Source organism: Branchiostoma lanceolatum, chromosome 8 (assembly GCF_035083965.1).
Source record: "Branchiostoma lanceolatum isolate klBraLanc5 chromosome 8, klBraLanc5.hap2, whole genome shotgun sequence".
NCBI classification, from domain to species: Eukaryota; Metazoa; Chordata; class Leptocardii; order Amphioxiformes; family Branchiostomatidae; genus Branchiostoma; species Branchiostoma lanceolatum.
Genome location: NC_089729.1, coordinates 2,784,388 through 2,810,890, shown reverse-complemented (window position 1 = coordinate 2,810,890; position 26,503 = coordinate 2,784,388). Strand labels below are relative to the sequence as shown.

Here is a 26,503-nt window from a genome sequence, read left to right as displayed (position 1 = left end):
AGAACAGTACTAGTATTCAGTACAAAAACAAATATTGTATTGATCCACATTTGTAGTCCAAGATTAACCTTTTTTTTGTTCTCCCTCCGGAAGAGAAGAAACAAATCGTGATTGTCTCTGCAATAATGGCAAAATATGAAACTTATTAGATTATAATTACTGCTGAAGACTTTCTTTTTTATTTCGTGTGTAATACTACTGATTAAATTTCATCTAATACTAATATAGTAAATATACTTATGCTACAAGTGCATGTACTCTGTTGTCTGTACATTTTGATAGATACTAAAATATATTAATATACCATGTTATGAGCGTTACATTATACTTGTGTTACTATTTAAAACATTTTTGAACAATTGTTGATAATAAATTAGCTGTTAGTTGTAATGATTATGATGAAAATACTTATTGGTTAAAGGATAGACAGCAATTTACAACCAAATCAGTGCACGTCTTTGTAAATCCAGCTCGATTGTCGTTGTTTTTTGTAGTAATTATAAGTAAGTAAGTAATTGTTGATTCTTAGAATGTTATAAATGGAAGGATTTTAGTATTTTGGGCCCTGAAGACGCATAATCTTGCAGTGCATTTAGAGCATTTACAACAACAACAAAAATCAGAAATTTTCAAGAATCTCAATATCCTAAAATAGCAGACCAAAAAATAAGACTCTGTGTGTCCCTCTGTTTGTCTTTGGCCACGTAGTAAGTTACCACTTATAACTTTTTTTCCCATTCAAAGAACCAATGTGTTCAGAGATTGAAACCTAGCATGGTCATCTCTAAGAAGAATGGCAACATGCGAAAATGATCTCTCCACCGCTACCGCTAATTTTTTGTTCTATATTTTGTGTGTATAATTGCCAATTATCTAGTTTTACTTCAGTAACTATACTAAATAAGTTGAATAACTTACTCAAGTAGATGTGCTTTGGGGCTTTTCATATAGATACTAGAATACTTTGATAGATATATAACAGTTGTTATAATGTTACGGTATACTTGTGTTATGTGTTTAAAACACTTCTAAACACCTTTAAGTTAGGATCTTGAATCCAAGTTTCAAGAATATAAAGGACATACTGAATGTTGTCAAACAATTGTCAAATTGTTACCTCCTAAATTAAGAAAAGTATACTGTTTTGGCTTTAGACGTTTTCTAGTTGTGCTTAACAAAAGGATACTACATGTAAATGCATCACCATACAAAAACTCAAACCTAGTTAAATACAATTCATAAGTCACTTAGGTCACGTTTACACATGTTTTCGGTCACAAGAAAAAAGCTCCGCTTGTAAAATATTGCTTGTACTACAGTTCTGTACTGCCATGCTGTCTTGACTGTATCTTATGCAAAGGTGTTATCTGTCGTCACTTTAGAAAATGAGATTTCGGCCAAGACCGGGAATTGACCACTAGCAAAGTATGTTGTCATTTTTTCTTTAGACTACCAATTTCAATAGTGAATGACACGCAGATATGGGTTACATGTTATTTTGTAATAAAAACAAATGGATCGGTGTGCAGTTTCGTGTGAAATGAAAACTGGCTATCCGTCGTTTCATCAGAAAAAAACACCTCGAGTGCCGTGGAGCAAGGGCGGGAAATCGCCGGATGCGTAGATATGGGTGCTGCAAACAATATTCCCTACCTGCGACAAGAAGCACCCAACAGGTGATTCCGTTAGCGTTCTCAACTGCCCAAATTGCAAGAGTGTACAAAAGGCTTTCAAAGATATTGTCGAAGAGTTTCCAACCGACTTGAGAAATGCTATAGACATCGGTTGTTAATTGTAAATCATTCGCCGTGACGGCATGTGAGCTGGCCGGTCTCCTTGGGTGATACAGACCCCATCATGAAATATTCATACGTCTCTTTCTTGTCCACACCATTTAGTTGATTGCTCGTATCACTTAGCGTTATATAAGTAGCAGCCAACAGGTGATTCCGGCGGCGACAAAACCGACCCGCGTCGCCCAGGAGTCGCGCCCGGCCGGACCCATGGTTTGCCGGATTCGCTGCGGAAGCCAAGACGTGCAGTCCGTACAGAGAAACACCCTTTCGGGTTAAGGGGAGAAAAGAGTGTTCGCGGTGGTTTTAATTTCGCGGCAGTGCTATAGTCACATACTGCTACAGTATTGGACAAAAATGTTCGCGGTGAAATGGTCGCCGCAAAAAGCTCGAACATAAAGCCACCGCGTACATTTCTGCATTTACAGCAGTTAAAAGGACATGTAAGTCACGGAATATTCTGAACTTTGAGATAGTGCACTCACTGCAGCTAACGACCGAGAGAACATGCACCTCGTTTAAGCTACTCTCGCACACGTGACTGCCACGTGGGACTGAAACCGGTAATTCCGGTTGTTCATCTATCAAACTATTCAAAATAAGTTAAAGTGTTACGTTTTTTCTGAACCTTTGAAATATATACAAACATAGACCAATAAAAACTACTAGTTAAATTGAATAATTTATTGCAATTGAATTTGTTATCGTCAATATCAGTAAGTGAGAAATCAAAGACGGGAGGAGAATGTTGCCTCCGGCGATAAATATGTCGGGAGGGCACGAGGGTGTCGCACCCCAAAACCCAAGCTGAGCCCCGTCTGTATTTTTTCACATATAGAAATGTCATTAAACTTAGCTTACTTCATCAGCAAAATTTGCCCCTCAAAATTCAGGAAACGTTTCAATGGGTAAAAAATTTTCACTGTCACGCACCGGCGGAAAAATTTTATGTCGGGAGGACGTTGTCCCCAAAATTAAAGCTGAAACCCTTCTGTATTTTTTTCCACATATAGAGATGTCATTGAACTAAGATTACTTTACCATCAAAATTTGCCCCTCACAATTCAAGAAATAGCGTTTCAATGGGTCAAGAATTTTACATTTTCCTGTGGGAGCATGTCGTGCCTCTGACGAAAAAATATTTCTGGATTGCACCGTTCCCCCAAAATCAAGTTGAAACCCTTCCGTATTTCTATAGAGTTGTCATTACACTTTGCTTACTCTTCCAGCAAAATTTGCTCCTCAGAATGCAGGAAATAGCATTTCAGAGGGTCTAGATTTTTGATAATATGAATGGCTTAGATTATACATAATCAAAACTAAACAACTTAACGAGAGAAAACCATGAATTGTCTTAAGATATAAATCAGGAGTTAAAGAGTGTTTTGGATGTTTTCAGGGTAACTGTACTGCGGCACCTCGAATTCTGTGAACTTTGGTTTAGGCAAACATCAGACCTCTGTAAAGTACATCACGCGAGATTTAGCAAACAAATTACGTCGCATATGACAAAGGTCAGTCCGATGTGTTTTCAAAGTGGAATGATCGTCAGGCCACTTACACACCCCGTCCACGGCGGAGAGAGCGACGAGCGACCAGGTTTGACATGTCGCTCGACGGTCTTCCAATGATCGCACAGTGATCGTTATGCAGTCTCCAATTTTTGATACAATGTTTATTTCACTTTTTTGCTTTCCATATCATTACGCAAACGAATCGAGTTTTACATAATTTTGATGGAATCTGGCAAAAATGACTTCAGACACCTTTTCCTCAGACTTTTGCTTTAAATGTTTGTATTGTCATCGTTCGCCATTACTGCTTTTAAACTGGTTTCCTTCTTGGAGCTCGAGTCTCCTTTAATATCTGAGACATACAGAAGAAACACATTTAGGACTTATAGATATTCGCGGAAGCAACGTCGACAGGCCCTGTCAAGACAAGTATCCAACCGCAGCATCACAGTTCACCCTTTTTTCATTAAACAAAGAATATGTGGCACGCATTTTAACAGTCACTGCGCCACATACAAATTATTAACAATAATGACAACAATGCGAAATCGGTACAACAACATCGAGCCAGCATCATATCCCCCTTCGTCATTGAGTGATGAGACTTCTATATGTGTTTTACAGTTCACCTTTACTAAAGCACGTGAGCCGAAGGTGGTGTGACCGTGGCGGGAGTAGGGGTCAATGGCCGAGCGCACACGTAGGGGTGAATGACCGTGCGCACACTGTGAAGGGTAGGGGTTGTAACTAGAAGTAGGGGTGAATGACCGAGCGCTCACCGTGACCGAGTCATGTGACTTAGGTGTGATCGTTAGTAGCTGCACGTTCCTGTTTTTCAAGTGCTGACATTGGTGTAGGCGGACATTTGCGTGAAACTGTCGCTCCCCCGTATATAAACACCCCGTGCTGAACGCCCCGCACTGACTACAGAAGCCGACATGCTGCGTGTTGTACTGCTGCTCCTTACCGGGACCCTTGCCGCGGGGTCCGCACAACCCGGAAGTAAGAACACCACCAAGCCGAACATCCTCTTCATCGTGGCCGACGATCTAGGTAAGGACCGTGCAGATAGACAGGAAGGAAACATAGCTGTGGAAAAATACAAAATATAACGCCCGAGCTCATGTTTTGAGATTCACAACAACATTAATTCTCACCTTTTTAATAGCAGTTTGCATACACTGAGCTAGCCTCAAGGCATTGCCGTTCTGGTATCCCTGGCCTTATTTTGGGTGGGGAGTTGTGCAATTAGCATGTTCTAAGATGTTTACATAATGTCTTCACTTGATTTGATTTGAAGACACATGTTGTTGTTCTCGAGCCGGGGTGAGAGTTGCTTGTTATGATTACGTAGAGCCCTGACTGGCAAACTGGGCTCAATGGCGTTGGTTCGCTTGAGCGAGCAGTGAAGCGTGCACTATGCAGGCAAGGGCCAGCGTCCTGCGTTCGTCGCGTGACCGTAAATCGAGGGCATTCTTGGGACGGCCGGGCTTGTCGTAAAAAAAATGGTTGCACCGTAATTTATTCCGGCTCCCCTCATCATGTGCCTATACGCCTGACCCTATTCATAAGGGTACCGGCGACGAAACATATGTGTCCTCACAAACGTCCGCTGTCTTGTTACGAAAAATGCTGCTTTAGATTCATGTCTACGGCTGGTTCTGCCAGCTTCCTGTCTTTTCTCTCCTGCTGAAATCCTAACTCATGTCTCCCGATTACGTTTGGGACCGCATAGTGATGTCATCCCCTGTTATGATACATATGTAAATACACAACACCTGTGCTGCATTGCTATGTGAACCAGTCAAAATTGCCTTGAAGAAGGTGACAGATGGTCACCGAAACGTCTGTTGAATAAATCTCTTGGTTGTGTAAAAAGAGTCTTTTTTTCATGTCTCCCGTGTTTCCAGGCTGGAATGACGTAGGCTGGCACAACCCTGACGTCAAAACTCCTGTTCTGGACCAGCTGGCTCACGAAGGCGTCATCTTCAACCAGTCTTACGTCAACTACGTCTGCACGCCGTCAGTATCAATCAATCAATCAATCAATCGATCGATCGATCGATCGATCGATCGATCGATCGATCGATCAATCAATCAATCAATCAATCAATCAATCAATCAGTCGGGTCGATAGTTAATGTTGTATCAATACTTCTCTCACTTCGACCCCAAGAGAGTGAACTATTGTTGTTGGTTTGTCTGAAAATTGTGTATCGTCTCTCAGTGTGTGTTCTCACACTGCAGTTTCTCTATATTCTGCCAGAGAGAGCAGTGCCGTTTCTATATCGTATGTTCTGAAGCCGCTGCTGTCACTGATTATTTTGTTGTAAATCCCAGGTCCAGAACAGCCTTCATGACCGGGTATTTCCCCTACCACGTGGGCACGCAGGTACAGTACTTCTGTACTTTTGTATATCATTTTCCAGAAATGGTACATTGTAAACATGTTTTCTACTCACTGGCGCCATTGACCATTATGTTGATGAGAAAAAAATCCCAAATATACACGATACAACTTGGCAATACACCGTCAATACTACTACCTTTTCGGAGCTGAAAAGGGCCATATGCATAAAGGGGTGAAGTCGGATGACTCTGTTTTACTCCTCTTTTGCAGCACCTCGTGATCTTCCCCTGGCAGGCATCGGCCGTCCCGTCTAACTTCACCTTCCTACCGGAGAAACTGAAGGGGTTGGGGTACGTCACTCACATGGTGGGCAAGTAAGTCTGCTACTGTAGGAGTTGTAGCCACTCACATGGTGGGCAAGTAAGTCTACATCGCACTAACATCACTTTTGGGGAATACACTGCATATACAGAGACTCTGTGATGTGATGTTTTGATAAATATTTATCTCCATGAAAAATGGAGGTATTATGACACCATAATTGATCTTATTGGAAAATTACAGGACTGTCAATATAGCAACATGTGTAAGTTAGATAAAGGTGTTTATGACCAAGCATATATTATGCAGATGTGTAAGTCATTTGCATGAATAGAATTGTTCATGGAGATATGAGGTCATGGAACTCTTGTTTTTGATAGAGTCCTTGAGTTTATTGTGCTAGCTTCACATTTCTACTCTGAAAGCAGATCTTCCGTTTGCAAGACAGCATCCATGGGCCGGGAAGATATCCGGCTGGCCAATGGATACCATTTCGTGCCATGCATACGACAAAGCATCAAAAGGAGAGTTTGCTTGCAGAGTAGAAAAGTGCAGATAACATAATAAACCCGTGACTTTTCTGTGGGAATATTCACTACTGCATCGCATCCTACAACCTATATACACCACATACATGCTATTCTACTCATCATAAAGAGAGACGTACTAGTTTGCTTGGTCGTAATAATCTGCCGTGACATTGATTACAGCTGTTATCCCGTTCCCTCTCCAGGTGGCATCTTGGAATGTGTAACTGGAAGTACACCCCGACCTACCGCGGGTTCGACTCCTTCTACGGCTACTACAACGGGGCGGAGGACTACTACACGCACGTTGTCGGTAAGGTCCCGTTTTTATTTGTTTTTACTTCGCTTTCTGACAGACAAGGACGACGTGGCACTGCACTCAAGTTTTTCATAACTTATTCTAACAGTGCCAGGTACATTGAACAATATACCCGTTTTTACACCTGGATGTAGTGAGGAAAGTTGTGTAAAGTGCCTTTCCCAATGGCACAACATCGGTGGCGTCATGGGTAATTAAGGTCCCGTTTGCGCAGGAGAATGTCGGACACCCGAAGATCTAACAAAATCATTGGTCTTTCAGCTGATTAGGGGACCACGTAGATCGGATGATCAGGCTGTAGGCCAAATAGGGTAGAGAAAAACAAATCTCAACACAAAAGCTCACGAGAAGCAGATTGAGCCACTAAATGATATGTTTAAACATTGACGTGACTTGTTACATGTTTTATATCCCAAACATTAAAAAGCTACTGGGCTGGATCTAAGGGATGACAAAGAAGTGGTGAAGACAAAGAGTGGACAGTACGGAACTGTGAGTACAACTTACGATTCGTTCCCTTCGCCTTCATAATGATCATCCTTATCCTCATCTTTACCTTCCTCCTCGTGATATTCATCCTCATTAATTGATATCCTCCTCCTAGCCTGCATCCTTATGAAGTTCTTCGTCCTCAATACCTCCCTTCCATCCTTGCAATGTTCTTCCTGGTTATCCTCCCCATCACTGTCGTCCTCATGAAGTTCATCCTCCTTATCCTCCTCTTTACCTGCCTCCTCATGATACTCATCCTCCTTATCCTCCTCTTTACCTGCCTCCTCATGATGTTCATCCTCCTTATCCTCCACTTTACCTGCCTCCTCATGATGTTCATCCTCCTTATCCTCCACTTTACCTGCCTCCTCATGATGTTCATCCTCCTTATCCTCCACTTTACCTGCCTCCTCATGAAGTTCATCCTCCTTATCCTCCTCTTTACCTGCCTCCTCATGATGTTCATCCTCCTTATCCTCCACTTTACCTGCCTCCTCATGATGTTCATCCTCCTTATCCTCCACTTTACCTGCCTCCTCATGATGTTCATCCTCCTTATCCTCCACTTTACCTGCCTCCTCATGAAGTTCATCCTCCTTATCCTCCTCTTTACCTGCCTCCTCATGATACTCATCCTCCTTATCCTCCTCTTTACCTGCCTCCTCATGATGTTCATCCTCCTTATCCTCCACTTTACCTGCCTCCTCATGAAGTTCATCCTCCTTATCCTCCTCTTTACCTGCCTCCTCATGATACTCATCCTCCTTATCCTCCTCTTTACCTGCCTCCTCATGATGTTCATCCTCCTTATCCTCCACTTTACCTGCCTCCTCATGATGTTCATCCTCCTTATCCTCCACTTTACCTGCCTCCTCATGAAGTTCATCCTCCTTATCCTCCTCTTTACCTGCCTCCTCATGATACTCATCCTCCTTATCCTCCTCTTTACCTGCCTCCTCATGATGTTCATCCTCCTTATCCTCCACTTTACCTGCCTCCTCATGAAGTTCATCCTCCTTATCCTCCTCTTTACCTGCCTCCTCATGATACTCATCCTCCTTATCCTCCTCTTTACCTGCCTCCTCATGATGTTCATCCTCCTTATCCTCCACTTTACCTGCCTCCTCATGAAGTTCATCCTCCTTATCCTCCTCTTTACCTGCCTCCTCATGATACTCATCCTCCTTATCCTCCTCTTTACCTGCCTCCTCATGATGTTCATCCTCCTTATCCTCCACTTTACCTGCCTCCTCATGATACTCATCCTCCTTATCCTCCTCTTTACCTGCCTCCTCATGATGTTCATCCTCCTTATCCTCCACTTTACCTGCCTCCTCATGAAGTTCATCCTCCTTATCCTCCTCTTTACCTGCCTCCTCATGATACTCATCCTCCTTATCCTCCTCTTAACCTGCCTCCTCATGATGTTCATCCTCCTTATCCTCCACTTTACCTGCCTCCTCATGAAGTTCATCCTCCTTATCCTCCTCTTTACCTGCCTCCTCATGATACTCATCCTCCTTATCCTCCTCTTTACCTGCCTCCTCATGATGTTCATCCTCCTTATCCTCCACTTTACCTGCCTCCTCATGAAGTTCATCCTCCTTATCCTCCTCTTTACCTGCCTCCTCATGATACTCATCCTCCTTATCCTCCTCTTTACCTGCCTCCTCATGATGTTCATCCTCCTTATCCTCCTCTTTACCTGCCTCCTCATGATGTTCATCCTCCTTATCCTCCACTTTACCTGCCTCCTCATGAAGTTCATCCTCCTTATCCTCCTCTTTACCTGCCTCCTCATGATGTTCATCCTCCTTATCCTCCTCTTTACCTGCCTCCTCATGATGTTCATCGTCCTTATCCTCCTCTTTACCTGCCTCCTCATGAAGTTCATCCTCCTCCTCACCTCCATTCCATCCTTGCGATGTTCCTCCTGTTTATCCTCCCCATCACTGTCCTCCTCGTGATATCCCTCCTCTTTCTCCTTCTCGTGATGTCCAATCTCTTCATCACCTCCACTTACTCCTCGCTATGCTCCTCCTTTTTATCTTCCTCATCATCGTCCTTCTCATGATGTTCCTCCTCCTTTTTATCCTCCTCATCATCGTCCTCCTCATAAAATGTTCCCCCTCCTTTTTTATCGCCGTGATGTTCAGCCTCAATATCGTCTCTGCCCAGGCTAACCTGCTGCCTTGATTAGTCATCAGAACACTCTTCAGCGTTGTCTTAACATTCACGCCACGATTCCGCGCTTTCAGTTCCTTTCCATCTTCCCCCTCTCCCTTGTCATGACGCCACGATCTTCAATCTCACTTTGTTTCAGTACTTCTTCACGGACCGGGTTGTGGACATAGTGGAGAAGCACCCCGTGGACACGCCGCTGTTCCTGTACCTGCCCTTCCAGAACGTGCACCAGCCCCTACAGGTCAGCACTAAACTTTACAGGTTTTCTTATTTTTAGTTCTGATTACAGGTTTGTGTAGCAGAACCTTTGTTGGATCCGTTGGCATGTGTGGTGGCCGCCATCTTGAATTGTGACGTCACAGGGTCGCCACACCCTTTTATTGGGAGGGGTGTTTTTTTGGGTCGCTAGCGTTCTCTCTATTCTTTACAAATCGGCACGCTTCTTTCACACATTCAACTCAAATAAAAAGAAAAATTCAAAACCAATTCATATTTATAAAAAGACCCCGTAATCGATAAACAAACATAGCAAACCTGTAGTATATGTAGCACAAATACTTAACTCTAGTTGATGTTTGTTTCAATGCTGAGAAGACCAGAGGAGGAGAACTGATGGTCTCCGTGTTTTTTTGCAGGTTCCGAAACGATTTGAAGACATGTACGCGACTGTTCAAGATGAAAACAGGAGAACACTTCTTGGTAAGTTACATCATGTGACAGCATTTCATTTAAGAAATAAGAGTAAATGGAATAAAGGTTATGAAGCAAAGAATAACTATTCTGACTTCATTCTATTATGCTTTAATCATATAACCATACATAATAGACTTGTTTTCATTTATTTCGTCACATAACATGATGTATTTCTAAAATACTTTGATTCTATATCAACTAGCAATTCGCATACATTTTTCTTCTTTCTTGTTGATTACATTTCATATCAATAGTTTATGTTTGGTTTACCCTCGGGGAACATAGAAAAACGCCAGCTGGCGATATGTATTCCTGGTAAATTCAATAAGCAACAACAACAGCAACAACATTTTCTTATGTTCGCCCAACTTTTCACACATGCAGGCATGGTGAGCGCCATGGACGAGGCTGTGGGTAACGTTACCATGGCGATGAAGAATGCGGGACTGTGGGACAACACTCTGGTCATCTTCACCACTGACGTAAGAAAAAAGTACCTTAGCTCTGGTGGTTTGTGTTTGAGGTCGCTCCTCTCTGTCTTCTTATAAAACATACAAACTCACAGGTTCATTTCTCGGCACTGGACATCCATTGTGGAAATGGTCGTCAGCACTTGGCTTCCAGGACCGTGCCTTTCTCAGCGCTAAGCTTCCAGTACCGAGCTTTTCTCAGCACTGGGCTTCCAGGACCGAGCCTTTCTCAGCACTGGGTGTTCAGTGCTGAGGGGGCTTCAGTACTGAAAACCCTCATGTCGGCACTGGAAACAGAGTGCTTAGACAAAATGAGCCGTGAGTCCGGTGCTGAAAAAGGCTTGGCTCTGAAAATCCAGTGCTGACCATTCCGCACTAATACCCGATTGCTGAGGCCGCTGGCACTGACCATATAAAGAACCTGCTCTGAAGCACATCCTGGATATCCGGGACCTACTGTCTCGCTCGGGATCTGTTCTGGATAATCATCCAGCAAGTGTTTAGAGCATGTTCTGGATGTAACGGATGTCGGATTACCAGTGCTGACCTTATCTGAGCAGTAGGCGCCCTTTGAATGAGCGCTGGAACATCAGCACGGGACCCGCTGATTTTGTTTACTTGCTTCTTCCTCGTTTATTCATTTGGCCATGGTGTGGTAAAAATTGTACATTTTCTACAGAACGGCGGCTGGATCGCTGCCAGTGGCAACAACTTCCCCCTGCGCGGCGGGAAGACTACCCTGTGGGAGGGGGGCACCAGAGGCGTGGCGTTCGCGCACGGCAAGATGCTGCAGAAAACAGGCTACACCAACAATGAGTAGGTTCAAATGCTTTCATGCGATTGCAAAACTCAATGCAGTGGTAGCCTTTATTTAAAAAGTGCTTGATTTCATTTCAGTATGAAACGACGGCAGCACAACAAATGTTTGTGTGTTTCTGGAGAGGGGCATTCCATTTTTGTGAAGACTTACAGAATAAGACGTATCAATTTACTTTCCGGTCATGGACCAGTATGTGGGATCCTTCGTCTTTCACTGTGCAAGAAAAAGAGCCAAACCCAAAAAGGTTGAGTTCAGAGTCAACATTTAGTCTAGAGTAGACACATGATATACCTTTTTTTATAATGTCACTTGCAATTAGCCGAAGGACTAGAACTTGCAATAAACTTCAAAACACGCCTCGCTAACCTTACTTTCGGACTAGCAGAGGAACCTTGTGTTTCTGCCTCTCCCAAACACACGGTTTCTTCTCACGTTTGTTCAGGATGATCCATGCCGTGGACTGGTTCCCAACGATCCTGGCGGCTGCAGGCGGCACTGCAGGTAGGTGCCCGGGCATTGACTGGTACTTCTTACATTACTTTTTTTTCCAATTTTCTCTTTTATGTCTTTTTCTTTGAGTTAGTTTTGTCCATATCATTACGTCTTCCATTGCTTACAAAAGAGAAGTCAAACCCTTCACTATTTATAGACAATTACTTTTTTTTAGAATCTAGTTTAGCCGCTTTTATACCTATTGTGTTCTTTTAGCTATGTTATTTGCAATTAGCCTTCGTGCTGGAATTTGCAATAAACTTATTATTATTATTATTAACATCTAAACATCTGCAGTTTACAAAATAGCTGCTCACTTTTATCTTAACTTCAGTTTTTCAGTGTAATATGATGTGATATGTGATACCATACAAATAGTATTCTTTAAAAATGAAAAAGATTCTAGCATTGGCAAGTACAGTATAATCATGATTTCTTTTTCCTCTGCGGCAGATGCTGGTATTGACGGGGTTAGTCAGTTGGACACCATCATGTCGGGCAAGACTTCCCCGCGCACCGAGTTTGTCTACAACATTGACGACGTCTCAACCAGCAAACAGGGAGCCATAAGGTGGAATATTTCAAATAATTTTTGTTTACATGTATGTTACGTTACGTTAATGCATAAAACTAGTGAGATCACCGCATGATGATAGAATTTAACCCGTCTTCAAAATAATCGAGAAAATATCCCAAGGAAGAAGTCCGGTCTACTGTTCAGTGCTGCAAAACGGTCACGTCTGTAAGAAAATTGACATCCACGTCGAGACATCATGCATCCTGCATCAATTTTGTTTGTCTGTACTGTATTATAGACTTGTTGCACAATTGATTCCGTGTATGAACCGCCTCTCATAGCTTCGATGGCAAGACCAGGATCTTTTTGACTTTGATTTAAGGAGAAACGATTCACGTCTTGTTTGATATGTCTGAGGGAACATTACAGCGTCTTGTTTGCTCAATCTCAGTCTTGCTGAATGACCTGCAGTGGCCCCTTCTCTCTGAAAGGAGGAAGAACGCCCGCCTCACCTTTTTCTATAAGCTAGTCAATAACTACATCCAATATTAACACAAATAGCCTACTGAAACCAGCTCAGGGGTGCACCCGGGGGAGCCACACGCTCAAATTTCAACCACTTAACGCCCGGACAGACTCTTACAAACATTCATTCTTCCCCCACACCATCCCCGAGTGGAACGCCCTGCCTGGCGCGGTTGTTACGGCTCCCACCGTTGAGTCATACCGCGCCAGGCTGGAGGTCTGCCCGCCTTAGCCTGGGACCTCCTCCCCCCCTACTTTGCCCCTCGCGGGGTTATCTGGGGGACAAAATAAGTTGAAGTTGAAGTTTGATCTTGTCTGAGGGAACATTATAGCGTCTTGTTTAATCATGTCTGAGGGAACATTATAGCCTCTGGTTTGATCATGTCTGAGGGAACATTACAGCGTCTTGTTTTGCAGGGTTGGAGATTACAAGCTGATCGAAGGGTTTGCCGGAACGCCTGACGGGTGGATCCGTCCCGACAACCTGACGGACAGTCCGGCGGACAGCGAGGACCCCACAAATGGCACCTGGCTTTTCAACCTCAAAGGTACGGCTGGCGATTGCTTTACAACGTTTTCTCCCACATTACTGGCAATATTTGCCAAAGATTCTATGCCCCCCCTCCAAAAAAAGAACTGACGGCCAATTTTTCTTAACCTCGTATCCGATTGATCTAAACTCTGACACTGTGTCAGCTGCATGCAGTAAGCTGTCTGATAGATCTAAAACGGAAATGTTGTTTCGGGCTCAAAGTCTCTAAACGATTGTATGCCGGCCTGTGTTCCAGACGACCCCACCGAGCACCACAACCTGGCTGACACCATGCCGGACAAGCTGCAGGAGATGCAGGCCAGGCTGGGGGAGTACAGGAAGTCCCTGGTGCCGGCCATCGACCCACCGGCGGACCCCAAATCCTTCCCCCAACTCTGGGGAGGGGCGTGGTCTCCCGGCTGGTGCTAGGCAACGGGCGTGGTCACCCGCTGGTGCTAGGCAACGGGCGTGGTCACCCCACTGGTGCTAGGCAACGGGCGTGGTCACCCGGCTGGCGCTAGGCAACCACCGTCTGATCTGTATCGGTTTTACACAAAGCATTTGATTAAAAAGTGCAATTTTCACACTATCGTCTTGACTTCGCTTTAGTCGCTACTTTTAACGTATAGATTTTGTTGCAGAGCTAGCAAAAAGCATCTTGTAATAAAAGAAAACAATGATATTTCAGAGTAGAGTATTGTTTGTGATGTACTTTCTGGATTGGGTGTATCTGTACCCGTTAGGTAGTGTTCTGATAGTGCTCGCATATGTTGGTAGAACCGGTGTGATGACTGTGGGTTGGACAATACAATTATCACCCAGTGTCGACGCCTCATCACTTTTTCTTCAGGGGTTTGACGTTTTCTTGGGGGCTTCTCTCCGTATGTGTTTGTGAATGTGTGTGACTGCGGATGTATACGTGTGTGCGTATGTGTTAATCTGTGCACCCATTATTCTTGATACATACAATACAGCGCTACCATACCTCCTCAGTCCTGCTATTTTTGTCTGTAAGACAAGGGTCCGAAAAAACTGTTTCCCTCCCTTGGGTTGAAGCAGCAACTCTCGCTAGTACCGCCATATTATTTGTCCAGCGCGCCGTTTGTTTGTCCTACCGACACGCCAAACTGTTGAGAATAGTCAGACCAAACAACGTGCATCATGACCGCCTTTAAATCCAAACCTTGAGTGTGCACGTACGTGGGTACATCATTAAGTTCTCGGCCTTACCCGGTTAAATCTAGTCTGGACACCAGACCTTTCGCGCGATGCGATGATTACCCCTTTTGGGCTGGGAAGACCTAGTAGTGGGGATAGAGTTGGCACCCGGGCGCTCTTGGCTGCCGAACTCTAAGAGCTAATCAGTGGGCCGTGTGCTATCTGTGGCGGCGGCGCGAGTTGCTTCTCCGGCCGAAGCATTAGCGCCAGGAGCGCGGTGGTCTGGCACCCAGGCTAGGTTAAATCAGGGTGTTAAAACTTGCTAGGGAGCGAAGATGCTTCATAACGCCCCCGTTCAAATAGGGCGGCGAACTCTCTGCTACCGAAAATTTGACAGAGCGCCCAAATATTTTATCATATAAAATACATCACGCGAAATTGAGCAAGCACATTACGTCGCATATGACAAAGGTCAGTCCGATGTGTTTTCAAAGAGGAATGACTGTCAGGTCACTCACACACCCCGAGGAGAGAGCGACGAGCGACCAGATTTGACATGTCGCTCGACGGTCTTTCAGCGGGCGCTCAGTGGTATTTCAGTGATTGCTCATATATAACGTGTCCATGGTCTAGATCTACGTCGAAGAGAGGTCAGAGGTCACCTACCCGGGCACCACCCATTTTATCTAGTCTCCCAGGTATCTTTTCTATCATGTAAATATCACTTTAATCCTTAAATTTTGTCACTCTATCTATAAAGTAGGTGCACTCCTGAAAATAGTTGACGTATTTCAACAATAGTTAAACGAAAATTTAGCCTAATTGCCAAATTTCGTTGATTTTATACAACTCACTAGCTACCGGGGAGGGTGCCCTCCCGTGTGGCTCTCTGGCTTTCCTTCACGTCCTTGTTTTATTGTGTTAGATCAAGGACATTGGTTAGATGGACTAGGTAGGTAGGGACTCAGTGTATTCTTTCTTGTTCTCGGCTTTTACTATAGTAATTGTAGCTATTAATTATTAGCAATCAATTTAGTCGTAGTGTTTGTAAACTACCTAGTCACCCCGACCAATCAAACCGACCACCCCGACCAATCAAACCACGTGAATCGCATTGAAACTCAGATTCGTATTAGCCATTTCCCGACAAATCCCTTTCTAACTTGCGTTAACGACTACATCTGACAAAACAAACTAGTAGAAACTATTTTTTTCTAAACGTTAAACCGCGGTCGCTTTCAATCACTTCCAAAGTGCCAAAATTGTCAATCTGAAAACATCTTTGGAAAGCTGACACCTTCCACCATCTCACTGGCGAGTTTGTTTTGTCAGATGTAGTCGTTAACGCAAGTTAGAAAGGGATTTGTCGGGAAATGGCTGATACGAATCTGAGTTTCAATGCGATTCACTTGGTTTGATTGGTCGGGGTGCTAGTTGACCTTGTTGTAGCCATGTGGTAGCATAGCTGGTAGATTGACATGCAAATTAGCCTGGAGTGGTGTGGCAGCACCTTCATAATTGAGTTGATTCGTTTGTAATTTAATCGTGAATGGGATTGTACGCGTAAAACGCAGTTATTTTTATATGTATTTGCCCTTGTATTCATCTACGCAACTATGGCCTATCCATCCAACTCTCTCAGAGTGATCTATCTTAATGCCAGAAGTGTTAAGGCTGTGAACCACCAACGGGATAAGTTGGTGCAACTTGAAAACTTAATCCATCTGAATAACCCTGTCATTCTGGCGATTACTAAAAAGTTGCTATATTGCTTACCAGTTTGGAGCCCTACGGCACGTAATCTCAGCCCTTCTTGAGGATGTCCAGATGAGGGCATCGAAATTCATTCTTCGGCCTTCCGCAGGTCACCTCGACTACAAGTCAAGACTGTCTAGCCCAGGCTTGCTGCCTCTGTCTTATAGAAGGGAAATATCCGATGTTGTAACATTTGTCAAGTCCCATGCAAAGGTGTTCGACTCGGATGTAGCGAGCCTAGCCAACTTTCCTACAAGAACACCCCGTAGTCCTAGGGCATACACGTTAGTTCCATGAGTTAAAATATCAGCATTTGCATCCTCATTCACACCTCGCCTCATCTCAATTTGGAATAAACTTGAGGTTGGTGCAAGTGCCTCAAGCCCTGCTGACGTGGCTACCTTCAAAAGGAAACTTGTTTCTTTCATGAGAAATATGTTCAGCAATTCCTTCAACTTAGAGCAACCCTGTACATTGTCACTACCGTGCAGTTGCTCCATTTGACTTGCTACTAGGCCTCGCTAATTTGAAACGTTCAAATTGCTATGAATCTTGTGCTGGCTTCAAGTCATCTCTACCTATCTATTGTATTTGTTGTTAAGCTGACTTAAGTTGAATTCTATGTTGATTTATTTACATCGGTTATCAATATTGTATCATTATGATTTGATTGTGTCAGTATAATTTTGTATGTTCGGCATGGCGGCCTTGAAAAGGTGACCCTTCCGGGGTACACCTGTTTCGCCATGCCATCCATTTTTTATGGAGAATTTCAATAAATGAATAAATAAATACACTGGTTCCAAAGAGTTGGAGCCTATTCGACAGAGATAACATTTTGTTGGACTCTGGCCTGAATTATGTACTTTTAGAATACAGGCAAAGCAAGAGCACACCGCGAAGGGGTACGGCCGTAGGGGTAGGGGTCAATGACCGTGCGGGCACCGTGAAGGGGTAGGGCCGTAGGGGTAGGGGTCAATGACCGTGCGCACACCGCGAAGGGGTACGGCCGTAGGGGTAGGGGTGAATGACCGTGCGCACACCGCGAAGGGGTACGGCCGTAGGGGTAGGGGTCAATGACCGTGCGGGCACCGTGAAGGGGTAGGGCCGTAGGGGTAGGGGTCAATGACCGTGCGCACACCGTGACCGAGTCATGTGACTGAGGTGTGGTCGTTAGTAGCGGTACTTCCAGTTTTCTGAGTGTTGAAATTCGAGTGGGCGGACTTTTGCTGTAGCCTGTCGCATCCCTCCTATATATACAGCCCTGACGCTAAGCTCCACCGCACTGAGTTGGACTATCGTTCCCCGCCGCACTGACTCCAGAAGCCGGCATGCTGCGTGTTGTACTGCTGCTCCTTGCCGGGACCCTGGCCGCGGGGTCCGCTCAACCCGGAAGTAAGAACACCACCAAGCCGAACATCCTCTTCATCGTGGCCGACGATCTAGGTAAGGACCGTACAAACAGACTGGAAGGAAACACAGCTGTGGCTAAATACAAAATGACGCTTGTGTTCATGTTTTGAGATTCACCTCAACTTTCAAGTTGATTCTCACCCTTTAGTAGTTTCTATACACAGCTAGCCTCAAGGGTAAACATTGCCGTTCTGGTTTCGCTAGTCTTATTTTGGGTGGGGAGTTGTGCAATTAGCAATTTGAGCGTTTGCGCAATTACTCTATACCCATAACATGTTCTAAGATGTTTCTGGGCACCTACTGTCTTAATTTGATTTGATTTAAAGACACATATTGTTCTTCTCGAAGGGTGAGGGTTGTTGGTTATGATTACGTAGGCCTATGTGGCAGGTTTGGCTCAATGGCGTCGGTTAGCTTGAGCGAGCAGTAAAGCGTACCAACGCCATTGAGCCAAACTTTGCGGTTAAGGGCCCGATCCCATACGTCCTGCGTTCGTCGGGTAACCTTAAATCGAGGGCATTCTTGGGATGGTCTCGCTTGTCGGGCAAAATTTGGTTGCACCGTATATTCTGACCCCCTCATACATTGTATACATGTACCCCTAACCCTAACTTAGGGGTATGTCGGAACATGGGGTATCGGATCATATGGTAACAGGTGTCGAAACATCGGGGATTCTCTGCAAAATATAGCTTGTTTTGTTACTGAAAAAGCTGCTTAGTGCCGGTTTACACGAGGCACTTACGACGAGTGTCCTAGGACAAATGTTAAAATAAACAGGCCTCGCGACGCGCCGCAGCGTTTTTCTTGTATAGCGCCTACAGGACACTCGTCCTAAGTGCGTAATGTAAACCGGCCCTTAGATCCTTGTTTACGGCTGGTTCTGCCTGCTACCGACAACAAAGCCAAACGAAGCCCAAGGATGTCACCGCGTCCTAGTGACAACACTACCTGTGCTGTCTTTTCTCGCGACTGCTGAAATCCTAACTCATGTCTCCTGTGTTCCAGGCTGGAATGACGTAGGCTGGCACAACGCTGACGTCAAAACACCTGTTCTGGACCAGCTGGCTCGCGAGGGCGTCATCTTCAACCAGTCTTACGTCAACTACGTCTGCACGCCGTCAGTATAAATCAATCAATCAATCAATCGATCAATGAAATTGTCAACTACGTCTGTACACCGTCAGTGTTGAAGAAAACTTGAAACATAAAAAAAAAGATTTAAGATGAATTTTTTCCCAGCTTGGTTGGTCATGCGATGTAACTCTAAACATTTTATCGAGTTTCTAACGTCCAAAAAGGGCGCAGTGTATCAGCAGTCATGCCCAGACATAGTGTTCTGGGCTGATAGTGTGTATTGTATCGATACTTTTTGTCATTTTATCCCCAAGTGTTGTTTCAATTGTTGGTCTATCTGTCTCTTGTGTTCTGTGTGTTTTTGTGTGATGCGGTTTCACCATGCTCTGCCAGAGGGAGCAGTGCAGTTTCTATATGCTCTGTTTTGCTACAGCTGACTGTTTTGTTAGTATGCTGTAACTTCAGAGCTTTGATGTTGCAAACTACAGGTCCAGAACAGCCTTCATGACCGGGTATTTCCCCTACCACGTGGGCTCGCAGGTACAGCATTACGTACTTTTTAATGTAATTTTGCAGAAATTGTAAGAATATGTTTGAATATGATGTCAATTCACAAAATACACAATGCTGTAGGTTTGTCATGCATCTCAACATTGCCAATTCTGATTGCCATATTTTCCTCCTGTTTTGCAGCATCTGGTGTTCGGGACAGACAAACCACAGGCCATCCCGTCTAACTTCACATTCCTACCAGAGAAACTGAAGGGGTTGGGGTACGCCACTCACATGGTGGGCAAGTAAGTCTGCTACTGTAGGAGTCGTAGCCACTCACATGATGGGCAAGTAAGTCTGCTACTGTAGGAGTTGTAGCCACTCACATGGTGGGCAAGTAAGTCTGCTACTGTAGGAGTTGTAGCCACTTACATGGTGGGCAAGTAAGTCTGCTACTGTAGGAGTCGTAGCCACTCACATGGTGGGCAAGTAAGTCTGCTACGGTAGGAGTTGTAGCCACTCACATGGTGGGCAAGTAAGTCTGCTACTGTAGGAGTTGTTACGCCACTCACATGGTGGGCAAGTAAGTCTGCTACTGTAGGAGTTGTAGCCACTCACATGGTGGGCAAGTAAGTCTGCTACTGTAGGAGTCGTAGCCACTCACATGGTGGGCAAGTAAGTCTGCTACTGTAGGAGTTGTAGCCACTCACATGGTGGGCAAGTAAGTCTGCTACTGTAGGAGTTGTAGCCACTCACATGGTGGGCAAGTAAGTCTGCTACTGTAGGAGTCGTAGCCACTCACATGGTGGGCAAGTCAGTCTGCTACTGTAGGAGTTGTAGCCACTCACATGGTGGGCAAGTAAGTCTGCTACTGTAGGAGTTGTAGCCACTTACATGGTGGGCAAGTAAGTCTGCTACTGTAGGAGTCGTAGCCACTCACATGGTGGGCAAGTAAGTCTGCTACTGTAGGAGTTGTAGCCACTCACATGGTGGGCAAGTAAGTCTGCTACTGTAGGAGTTGTTACGCCACTCACATGGTGGGCAAGTAAGGCTGCTACTGTAGGGGTTGTAGCCACTCACATGGTGGGCAAGTAAGTCTGCTACTGTAGGAGTTGTAGCCACTCACATGGTGGGCAAGTAAGGCTGCTACTGTAGGGGTTGTAGCCACTCACATGGTGGGCAAGTAAGTCTGCTACTGTAGGAGTTGTAGCCACTCACATGGTGGGCAAGTAAGTCTGCTACTGTAGGGGTTGTAGCCACTCACATGGTGGGCAAGTAAGGCTGCTACTGTAGGGGTTGTAGCCACTCACATGGTGGGCAAGTAAGTCTCATCATCAACTGTAAGTCTGCTACAGATAAAGAAGTAGGGGTTGTAGCCAGTCACATGGTGGGCAAGTAATTACACTGTTGCAGGAGTTTGGGGTGGCCAGAGTTAGTACCTTTTTTTTTCAGACGCAGGGAATATCAGCAGCACGCATAGTGAATGTGGTGATATAGAGCTAGAGAGACTGTTTGATGCGATGTTTTTATGAATGTTTTCACACTGAAATATTTGGTTTATTGTTCGAGCTGCACTCTTATAAATGCTACCCTACAAGCAGATATTCCGTTGGCAAGACAGTACCCATAGGTCTACACAATATCCGGTTGGTTAATCGGATCCTGTCTCTGCTCATGGATACTGTCTTGCTGGCGGAAGATCGGCTTGGAGACTGTCGCTGTTTTACTTATGATGAAGAGAGACGTACTAGTTTGCTTCATAGTGTTAAGGTGTTGTAGCATTGATTGCAATTGTTATTCCCTTCCGTTCGAAGGTGGCATCTTGGCTTCTGTAACTGGAAGTACACCCCGACCTACCGCGGGTTCGACTCGTTCTACGGCTACTACAACGGGGCGGAGGACTACTACACGCACGTTATCGGTAAGACTACTTTTCTGTGGGACAGCTGGGGAAAAAACGACCAAAATCATCGGTCATTGGATTACCCATTTGGAGGACATGACGGTTAGGATTACTCTAGTGGCCATTTGGGGTAGAAAAAAAATCTGAAACGAATGAATACCACATAAAAACAAATCATCCTACGCCTTGAAATGATCATCATCTTCGGGTCTTCTTATACGTGGTGACCATGGAGTAAATAAAAACTTATGAGAGAACCAACTTGACTACCGCGAAATAAAATTCTAACCTTTACAAAACTTTTGCTCATCTGTTACATTTTCAAGCTAATGGGCTGGACCTAAGGGACGATAAGGAAGTGGTGAAGACAAAGAACGGGCAGTACGGAACTGTGAGTACAACTTAAAATTCGCTACCTGCCTTCTCATGATCTTCCCTCTCGTTACATGCCTCCCAATTTTGTTCATTCTCCTTATCCTCCTCATCACTACCAACTTTCGATGGCGATGTCCCTCTTCCTTATTCTCCTCATCACCTGCCTCCTCGTGAACTTCCTCCTCCTTATCTTTATCACCGTCCTCATGATATCAATGATCCTCATTACCAGACTCCGCATCATCCCCTTATCCTCCTCACGACCCCCCTCCTGAAGTTCCTCCTTATCCTCCTCACGACCCCCCTCCTGAAGTTCCTCCTTATCCTCCTCACGACCCCCCCTCCTGAAGTTCCTCCTTATCCTCCTCACGACCCCCCTCCTGAAGTTCCTCCTTATCCTCCTCACGACCCCCCCTCCTGAAGTTCCTCCTTGTCCTCCTCACGACCCCCCCTCCTGAAGTTCCTCCTTATCCTGCTCATGACCTTTGTCTTCGTGATGTCCATCTTCTTCTCTGCTGATGATGCTCAGTTGCCATCACAATCATCAGGCTTCACAAGACTCTTTAACGTCTCCATGCAATGCGTCATGATAATTTAATTTAAATTGATTTAATTTCCTTCTTCTACTTCCTAGTCCCATCCTCATTTTGAGGGTCGGGGACCATGGTCGTTTTCAGCACGAACTTTCTCCATTCTTCCCTGTCCTTCTTAATTTAATTTAATTTGATTTAATTTAATTTAATTTGATTTGATTTGATTTGATTTGATTTGCTTTGCTTTAATTTAATTTAATTTAATTTAATCTTATCTTATCTTATCTTATCTTATCTTATCTTATCTTATCTTATCTTATCTTATCTTATCTTATCTTATCTTATCTTATCTTATCTTATCTTATCTTATCTTATCTTATCTAATTTAATTTAACTTGTGATGACACCCAGTCCTCATCTCGCCTTCGTTTCAGTACTTCTTCACGGACCGGGTTGTGGACATAGTGGAGAAGCACCCCGCGGACACGCCGCTGTTCCTGTACCTGCCCTTCCAGAACGTGCACCAGCCGCTAGAGGTCAGCACTAAACTTTCAGTTTATGTTCATTTTCAGTTATGTTTGATTTTCTGTTTCAAAGCTGACGAGTGGCCGAGAACTGATTATCTGAGTGTATTTTACCCACAGGTTCCCAAACGGTTTGAAGACATGTACGCGAGCGTTCAAAATGAAAACAGGAGAAAACTTCTAGGTGAGTTCCATCAAATGACAGTGTTTTTTTTTTTTCCTGATCAATTCACCTCGAAAAAAAGGTATAAAGTTGTGGACGGGAGTGAAAGAACATTTTTCGACTTTTCCGACAGGCATGGTGAGCGCCTTGGACGAGGCTGTGGGTAACGTTACCATGGCAATGAAGAACGCGGGACTGTGGGACAACACGCTGGTGATCTTCACCACTGACGTAAGAAAAAGTAATTTACTTCTAATAGTTCGAAAATGTCGGGGGACGTTGTGTTTGACGTTGCTCCTCTTTGGCTTCTCTCAACTATACAAAAGTCAGAGGTTCACTTCTCGGCACTCAGGACACTAACTGGCAGTCACTACAATAATGGTTGTCTTCTTCTTCTTCTTCTTCTTGTGATTATGTGCACAACCTCATCATGCTGAGGGCTACGGCACAGTAGTTTGGTCAAGGTCAATTAGGGCACTGGTTGCTCGCAGTCTACTAGTATTTGTGTTTTGTGTCCGGTGTTCTCTGTCCGGTGTTGTCAGCACTGGGCTTCCTGGACCAAGCCTTTCTCTGCACTGGGCTTTCAGTGTTAAGGCGGCTTCAATGCTGGAAACCCTCCCGTCGACACCGGAAACAAGTGCTGAGACTAAATGAGCCGAGTCCAGTGATAAAAATTTTGCTTCTTCCTCGCTCCCTTGGTTTGTAAAAATTACGTCTATTTTCCCCCAGATGCCGTCGGATCAACCGAACAACAGGGACAACCCGCAACTTTTGCTTCTTCCTGGGTCATTTGGTTTAGTAAAAGCTTTTTTTTTTCCCCCAGAACGGCGGCTGGATCGTTGCCAGTGGCAACAACTACCCCCTGCGTGGCGGGAAGGTAACCTTGTGGGAGGGGGGCACCAGAGGCGTGGCGTTCGCGCACGGCAAGATGCTGCAGAAAACAGGCTACACCAACAATGAGTACGTCCTATGTTTTCAATTGCAAAAATATCTATGGTCTTCAATCAACAAAATACTGCTTGATTTCATTTCAGTATATGAAAGGGTCATCGATAAACAAAAACATTATGCTTGTGTGCTTTCTTGGAGAGATTCCTATGTTTTGGAACGATGAATAAGACATATCTAGTCATTTTACAAACCATAAGTTCGTACTAGCGGAGAGACGTTCTGCCTCCCTCGTTGTTTCACTCGGTTTTGCTACTTCCAAACTCACAATTTCTGCTCACGTTTGTTCAGGATGATTCATGCCGTGGACTGGTTCCCAACGATCCTGGCGGCTGCAGGCGGCACTGCAGGTAGGTGCACAGGTGTTGACTTGTTCTTCTAATATTACATGTCTTACATCTCATCGTTTTACACATTCTTTCTTTTAGCTCTTTCCCTTTTGACCTTGATTTTAAGTATCATTTGGGGTCTCCTTCTAGACAATAGTCGCTTACTTTTGTTTTGATTTCACCTTTCCATGTAACATGACATGAAATTTCACCGTTCAAACAGTATTGTCAACTTTCCCAGTATAAAATCGTTTATTTTTATTTCCCCTGCAGATGCTGGTATTGACGGGGTTAGTCAGTTGGACACCATCATGTCGGGCAAGACTTCCCCGCGTACCGAGTTTGTTTACAACATTGACGACGAGTTTCCCACCAAACAGGGAGCCATCAGGTAAGACTTGTCGTTATATTACCCCAGCCCTTACCTTACCTTAAAGGTTTGTGGCTTCACGGTGGCGTAGTGGCAGGGTGTTTGGCCCCAGAGCACAGAGATACCGGGTTCGAATCCGGGGGTCCCTGATTTGTCACGTTGACGTTGTGCCCTTGGGAAAGGCAATTTACACGACTTTCCCCACTTAACTCAGGCGAAAATGAGTACCTAGCTTCGGTAACGTCCCTCGGATAGGACGTTAAATGGAGGTCCCGTGTTTGGGGTGAGCCACACCACTTCGCACGTAATGGAACTCACCACACCTTTCGAAAAAGAGTAGGGGCATGCCCCGGTGTGCGATGGTCAAAAAACCTTACAACCTTATTTGACCCGATACATGTCAATAATTGTCGATTTGTCGGCGGGCGGACATACGTGGTCAGGAAGAAGAGCACTTACCTTAAAGGAGCATTCCACTCTAGTATCATTTTCTGATAGATTTTTTAAAATACAAATGCACCCGAATTTTGGCTAAATGTCCTCAGCTGTCTATTCGACAATAATCATTTTCTATATCCATTTACCCTTCAATTCAAACAGACCCACTTCTATGTACTTGCATGGTCAACTTTGGACACAATTTCTCACTAACGATAGACGCGATAAGCTTAACACAAACAGTCGCACATTCAGGAAGGTACACACAAAATTTCAAGACTGTCGCGTTTTGGCCTGGAATACAGATATTTTGGCTCTATCTCTATTTTGGTACTTCAGTAAGAACCATTAAACTCTGGCATTGTTGGAAGGACATACAGAAGAGAGATGGCAATTAGCATTGCCATTGATGTCGGTAGATGGTCGAAGACGATTTACATATTGTTTGATCATGTCTGAGGCTGAGGGAACATTATTGCGTCTGGTTTTGCAGGGTTGGTGATTACAAGCTGATCGAGGGGTATGCCGGGAAGCCTGACGGGTGGATCCGTCCCGACAACCTGACCGACACTAAGGCGGACAGCGGGGATCCCATCATCGGCACCTGGCTCTTCAACCTTAAAGGTAAGACTGGCGAGTTCAGGAAGAAGACATAGCATTTTCCTTTTGTCGGCTCTGATCTGAAAGGGTTTCAAAGCCAAATAAGCTTAACAGAAGTCAGTCCGGCCGCATTAACGACAGTCAGGCGGTAGCGGCCGTTTTTGTCCATCAAGGGTTGTTTTTGACGGAGGTGTTCGAAATAGAACGGGGCGGGGCTTATGGTGTTCGACTGGAACGGTCTATTTGTAGCACAATTAAGTTAGTCTTCTTCTGTTTTGTCCATGTCTGTTCCAGACGACCCCACCGAGCACCATAACCTGGCGGACACCATGCCGGACAAGCTGCAGGAGCTGCAGGCCAGGCTGGGGGAGTACAGGAAGTCCCTGGTGCCGGCCATCGACCCACCGCGCGACCCCAAATCCAACCCGCAGGACTGGGGAGGGGCGTGGTCTCCCGGATGGTGCTAGGCAACGGGCGTGGTCACCCGGCTGGTGCTAGGCAACGGGTGTGGTTACCCGGGTGGTGCTAGGCAACGGGGTGCTAGGCAACCATTTGTATTAGTTTTACACCAAGCATTATTCAATGACAAACTGTAATTTTCACACTATCGTCATGACTACGCTTTAGTCGCCACTTTTGCTTAAACGTATAAATTTTGTTCCACTGTGAGCAAAATGCATCTTGTAATACAAAAAAATAATGATATTTTAGAGTATTGTTTGTGGTGAAGTTTTTGATTGGGTGCATCTGCACCTGTTGAGTAATGTTCTGAAGGCGTTCAAATTTGTTGGTTAAACTGGTGTGATGACTGTGATCATGAGTTGGACAATACAATTATCACCCAGTGTCTATGCCTCTTGTCTTTTTCTTCAGGGG

At 44.7% G+C, this 26,503-nt stretch overlaps 2 protein-coding genes across 2 annotated transcripts; both read left to right on the top strand.

Moving 5' to 3' along the window:
- The first annotated feature begins 4,130 nt into the window (after positions 1–4,130).
- Positions 4,131–14,371, top strand: LOC136440045 (arylsulfatase B-like). The gene is made up of 14 exons (XM_066435814.1): positions 4,131–4,360; positions 5,218–5,329; positions 5,648–5,699; positions 5,928–6,031; positions 6,712–6,818; positions 7,252–7,316; positions 9,640–9,741; positions 10,136–10,199; positions 10,578–10,675; positions 11,343–11,479; positions 11,926–11,984; positions 12,429–12,546; positions 13,435–13,565; positions 13,806–14,371. Exons 1-14 carry the CDS (start codon positions 4,246–4,248, stop codon positions 13,976–13,978), a joined length of 1,437 nt encoding a protein of 478 aa, XP_066291911.1. The 5' UTR covers positions 4,131–4,245; the 3' UTR covers positions 13,979–14,371.
- Positions 14,372–17,633: 3,262 nt separating this feature from the next.
- LOC136440044 (arylsulfatase B-like) lies at positions 17,634–26,474 on the top strand. Its single transcript, XM_066435813.1, has 14 exons — positions 17,634–17,908; positions 18,884–18,995; positions 19,441–19,492; positions 19,646–19,749; positions 21,259–21,365; positions 21,674–21,738; positions 22,690–22,791; positions 22,900–22,963; positions 23,076–23,173; positions 23,766–23,902; positions 24,182–24,240; positions 24,493–24,610; positions 25,521–25,651; positions 25,922–26,474. Exons 1-14 carry the CDS (start codon positions 17,794–17,796, stop codon positions 26,092–26,094), a joined length of 1,437 nt encoding a protein of 478 aa, XP_066291910.1. The 5' UTR covers positions 17,634–17,793; the 3' UTR covers positions 26,095–26,474.
- Positions 26,475–26,503: the final 29 nt, after the last annotated feature.